The sequence below is a fragment of the Propithecus coquereli genome, unplaced genomic scaffold, assembly GCF_000956105.1.
Source record: "Propithecus coquereli isolate 6110/MARCELLA unplaced genomic scaffold, Pcoq_1.0 Scaffold167, whole genome shotgun sequence".
In the NCBI taxonomy this organism is placed as follows: Eukaryota; Metazoa; Chordata; class Mammalia; order Primates; family Indriidae; genus Propithecus; species Propithecus coquereli.
The window spans coordinates 1,467,861-1,473,745 of NW_012141302.1; the positions used below are offsets into that span (position 1 = coordinate 1,467,861).

Genomic DNA, 5,885 nt, shown 5'->3' on the forward strand with positions numbered 1-5,885 from the left:
CGGCACTCTAGCCCAGGCAACACAGTGAGACTCTGTCTTAAAAAAAAAAAAAAAAAAAAATCACAATATAGTATCACCTCACATGACTATTATTTTTGACAACAGACATCAAAAATACAAAGACAAGCATTGGTGTGGATGTGGACAAACTGGAACCCTTGCACACTGTTGGTGGGAATACAAAATGGTGCAGCCACTATGGAAAACAGTATGGAGGTTCCTCAAAAAATTAAATATAGCACTATCATATGATCCAACAATCTCACTTCTGGGCATTTATACAAAAGAACCGAAGTTAGGATCTTGAAGAGATATTAGCATTCCTATGTTCATTACAACATATTCACAATAGCCAAGGTATAGGAACAACCTAAATGTCTATTGACAGATGAATAATGTGATATATACATATAATGGAATATTATTCAGTCTTTAAAAAGGAAATTCTTCAATATGCTACAACATAGATGAACCTTGAAAACATTATGCTAAGGTAAACAAGCCAGTCACAGAAAGGCACATATCGCGTGATTTGACACGTTTGTGGAATCGAAAGTTGCTAATCAACAGGCACAAAGTTTCAGTCAAGCAAAATGAATAGGCTCTAGAGATCCGCTGGACAACACTGTATCTATAGTCAACAGTAATGTATTGCACACTTAAACATCTGTTGAGAGTAGATCTCATGTTAAGGGTTCTTACCACAAGAAAATTTAAAAATATTTATCATACTAAGAATTTAAATTATAAATGGATCAATACAAGGAGGATGTAGTAAATGGTAATCTGCAGAAAATGATCTCAAGTTCAACGTTTTCAATCAGAGACCTAAATGAAGCATGTGTGATTGGAAGACATGAAGAAGTGGGTAACAGGAAGGAAATAAAAAGTACCACTATCAGAGTAAATATTAAATCCAGAGCATGACTTCTTGAGATTAACAATGTGAATTTGAGCGGATTACTGTGGTAGGCTGAATAAAGGCCCCTAAAATGTCTACATCCTAATCCCTGGGACCTATGAATATGTTACTTCTTATGGCAAAAGGGACTTTGCAAATGTGATTAAAGATTTTGAGATTGGGAGAGTATCCTGGATTACCCAGGTGGGCCCAATGATGTAATCAGACGTGTCATTATGAGGTGGAGTCAGAGGGTAGATACCACAGAAGAAAAAACAACGTGATGGTAGAACTAGGGACTGGAGCGAAGCAGCCACAAGCATTCTTTAATGTTGGGAACCACCAGAAGATGGAAGAGGCAATGAAAGAATTCTCCCCTGGAGTTCTAGAAGGAACTAGGAAACTAATTTTAGCCAGTAAAACTGATTTGGGGCTTCTGACCTTGAGAACTGTGAGAGAACAGATATATTGTTTTAATCCACTAAATTTGTGGTAGTTTACTACAGTGGCCATAGGAAACTATTATAATCACTAACATGGTATCTCAACAATCAGAATCCAAAATCTGCGTCGGGTACAGTGGTGCACGCCTGTAGTCCTAGCTACTTGGGAGGCTGAGGCAAGAGGATCACTTGAGCCCAGGACATCAAGGCTGCAGTGAGCTGTGATTGTGCCACCTCTCTCTAGTCTGGGTGACAGAATGAAGCCCTGTGGGGGTGCGGTGGGGGAAAGAATCCGACATCTGCATTTGTTTTATAAAATGTTAAACTACAATTGTTATACAAAATACAGGTGGCTCTCATGAGATCCACACAAAATAGTGATAAATGCACTATTTATGGAATTATAAGCTACTTTTAACAAAGTTTACAGGAGAAATCATTAGAAAATGAATAGCTTACTAGTTTTCAATGTTGGTGTCATAATTAATCCCAGAATTATTATCACTTAATTGACATACTGTCTTCACAGATGTAAGTTTAGGATGTCAAGAAGTATTCACAAAATAAAGTCTATAAAATTTAGAATTTAAATGCTCTAATAAAATTACAGGAACCTTTGAAGCAAAAAGATACTGTATAGAAAGTAGGGCAAAGTATCCATGGAAAAAAATTAGTTCTTCTATTAAAATGAATATGACATCAATAAGTAACTGTGTTTATAACGGTAACACTGCCCTTATCGATATTGTTCATGTTTCTAACTTTACTCATATTAAAAGGTATTAAGTAATCAAGAATTTAACTGAGAAACTGTTTCAGAAATGCGAATTTAACACCTCAACTCAGAGAAAAAATGTATACACACAAAAGGACTATGTTAACATAAATGATTAAAGCTAACTATTTTCCCAGAAATGATAGAAGAAAAAGAGTTGACTATATTTTCTTGTGGAAAGAAAAGTCTAATTTTAATTTTTGGATCTATATAGGATAATTCAAACAAAAAGTGGAACCTAACTGGCCTCTCACGCAGAACTGATAATTTTCTGTTTTCTCTCTTCTTAGAGTACTTAATTTTTATAAATCTATAGTTTGTCAGGCTTATTAATTTTTTAAATACTATTTACGTACATGCATGTACATTTTAAAAACTCTATGAACAGTATTAAGGAAAAACAGAAACTGCTTCTTTTTTTTTTTTTTTTTGAGACAGAGTCTCACTGTGTTGCCTTGGCTAGAGTGAATGCTGTGGCATCAGCCTAGCTCACAGCAACCTCAAACTCCTGGGCTCAAGCAATCCTACTGCCTCAGCCTCCCGAGAAGCTGGGACTACAGGCATGCGCCACCATGCCCGGCTAATTTTTTCTATATATTTTTAGTTGTCCAGATGATTTCTTTCTATTTTTTTTAGTAGAGACGGGGTCTCACTCTTGCTCAGGCTGGTCTCGAACTCCTGAGCTCAAACAATCCGCCCGCCTCGGCCTCCCAGAATGCTAGGATTACAGGCGTGAGCCACCGCGCCCGGCCAGGAACTATTTCATTTAGGTCTTACCTAACACAGTGAATCAACTTCATAGTGCAATGAATATTACTGAGATGTCAATATGAATACAAAAGCAAGAATACAAATTGATGTTTTCTTTTGGAGATATTTTTATGATCAATTCCAAACACACAGTACAGGGAGATGGAATGAGTAAGGAAAAAAGTCATATTTTATTTCCCCATTAACACTAAACCATATTATTCAAACTGTGTTTCAAAATAATCAGCCAGATCACCAATGCCAGTCAATACCTTAGTTCAAATGTTCACTAATAGTCAAGCAACAGAAATCCACTGTGAGACACTGTCTAGACAGAATAACTACATTGCTATATATAATTTATTAACTTAGTAGTTTAGTCTCCCAATATTTAGCAAGTTTGTTTAAAAATTACTGTTCCCATTGGTTTATAGTAACATTAATATAAATGCATAATTTCAAAGCCAACATTCCTTTCACTGTGAACATAAAACTTCTTAAAAGATAGTTGTGGGTTGGGGTACAGTAATGACTATGGCTGTTGGGATACCACTTTTCAAAGCCCAAAAGACTGGCAAGTTTGGAAAGGCATAAACTATATATACACATTCTCAGTATGCTACTATTTCTCACATTTTTGCTGTACATACTTGTCTCATAATATGGTATAAATTATTCCCTCAAATTTGAAAAACAAGATGAATACATTTTCATCTTCAAAATAATACCTTATAAATGAAAAAAAAAGTTCCTCACATTGTTAAATCTAGTCAAGAGATGAATTTAAATATTTTTCTTCATGACATGTACAATTTTTTCACCCCATCTTAGTGCCTCATTAAAATTTGGCAGTAAGACTTCCAGTGCTTTATCAAAAACTGCATTCAATAGATTATAAGATTGTTAAATCTGCACTTGAATCCTTCTTAAAACATTGAATTATAACAAAGTCCAAAAAAATACATGAACATTCATCAATACCCTTGGGAACCTGTGTATTACTGCAAATAATCTCTCATGTGCATATAATTCAAACAAACTTGGTGAGGAGGGGGTGTAAAATAAATACTACAATATTTCTTCAACTCTACTGCTGCCTAGATGGTTAGATGAAAAGATTAATATTACTAACAGGAAGAGTCAAACTATCTTAAGAACTGTTTTCTAAGTAGTTAGAACAATTTTGAAAACAAAGATAAGCAAGAGCCTATGCCAATACATTTTTCCTGTAGTGTAATATAATTGCTAATATGAGGTATAATCTGTAAGCAATTAATACAAATATAAATAGGTATAAGCCACCACTAAATCACAGTCTGGTGAAAAGCTTCTCAGCTAACAAAGTTTGAGAAGGTTGAAGGAAATGACAAACGGATCAGGGCAGGTTTCCAGTGGGAACATTATTTATGTGCCTTATCATCATCTTGTATGTTAAAGTTCACTGTTGCAGAAAGGTAAATCCTTTCCAAGTATGCTGGCCTGGAATATGCTTTATTGTAGCATAGTAAGATTAAGTATTACTAATGCTTCATTTGCATTTTCCATTTGGATATACCCATAATCATATATGCATACCAAAAACTATAAACAGCTTTTTAAAACACTTTTATCTCATTTTGGGAAAGTTAACAATTAAGATGGAAGTATGTACTACAGAATTTTCTAGAATATCTAAACTCAGGGGTAAAATCAAAGGAAAACATTACTATCTCTTTAGTAAATGGCTTGTGTGAAACCTCAAGCTCACTCGTCTTTTTATAGATGGGTTTATTTGATGAGGATTGTGATCCAATGATTGTTTAGCAGCAATTTTACCAAACTGTAAATTCTTTTATTAACAGGCATTATAAACAGATAATACTAACCTTATTTAAAAACCATGAGTGCCACACCGGTGAATATACAGCTTATGAATAACTTAAAAAGTATTTCCCATTTTAAAAGGCAAACACAGCATACAAAAACCTATACTAAACAAAGAAGCTATAATATGGATACATGATTGATGTGTCTAAAATGATAATATATACAGTACATAATTAATGTTAATTATGTGATCAGTACATTTTTCTATGTGATTCCCTTCATGCTTCACTTTCCCCAGAAACTGAATTCTGAACTTCCTCTTCTAAAATTGGTACAATCAGGTTATCCTTGGACATCAAATTATATTTCATCACAAACTTAGTAAACCGATGACACAAAAATGTTTCATTCTGCAGAAAGGAAGAAAGAATATGTTATTTTACTATCCCGAATTTAAACCCTAGAAATAATATCAACACATATTATTGTCATTCTGATAAGAATACATCAAGATAATTAGTGAAATATACTTACTTCATATTCATCAAATATCTGCCGGTGATGAAAATAAGCATGTGAAAATATTCTGTAAATCCTACGGCATACTGATCCTAGTTTTGCTACAGATGATTCCTTTATGCTAACCCTAAAATTAGAAAAGAAACCATAGATTCAAGGAACTGGATAGACTCTTAGGCGCAATATAGTTCAATCTTCTCAATTCATAAGTGTGGTAATTGACACCTAGGGAAAATCAGTGACTAGTCCAAGGTCACAGTGCTAGTAAGTGCCTGGAACTCCTGCTTCTCATTCCTGGGCCAGTGTTCTTTCTACCTAACCACAGTAACTACATAAAATTTGGCATTACAGATTTTTTTTGTTTTTTGAGAAAGCGTCTGACTCTGTCACTTAGGCTGGAGTACTGTGGCATGATCATAGCTCACTGCAACCTCGAACTCCTGGGCTCAGGGGATACTCCTGCCTCAGCCTCCTGAGTAGCTAGGACTATAGGCGGGCCACCATGCCCAATTTTTTTTTTTTTTTTTGTAGATTCAGGGTCTCTGTTGCCTAGGCTGATCTTGAACTCCTGGCGTCAAGCAATCTTCCTTCCTTGGCCTCCCAAAGTGCTGGGATTACAGTCATGGGCTACTGTGACCAGCTGAACATTACAGTTTTGAAACTTTGTTAAAGTTTTTTTTTTTTTTTTTTT

The 5,885-nt window shown here is 34.9% G+C and overlaps 1 protein-coding gene across 1 annotated transcript in view; it reads right to left on the bottom strand.

The window, feature by feature from the left end:
* Nucleotides 1-4,678: 4,678 nt before the first annotated feature.
* MOB4 (MOB family member 4, phocein) overlaps nucleotides 4,679-5,885 on the bottom strand; it is a 30,918-nt gene continuing 29,711 nt past the window's right edge. The window contains exons 5-6 of the mRNA XM_012641634.1: nucleotides 5,210-5,321; nucleotides 4,679-5,085 (exon numbers count right to left, since the gene is read on the bottom strand). Coding sequence (XP_012497088.1) covers nucleotides 4,954-5,085; nucleotides 5,210-5,321 — 244 coding nt within the window. The 3' untranslated portion in view covers nucleotides 4,679-4,953. The remainder of the gene's footprint in view (nucleotides 5,086-5,209; nucleotides 5,322-5,885) is intronic.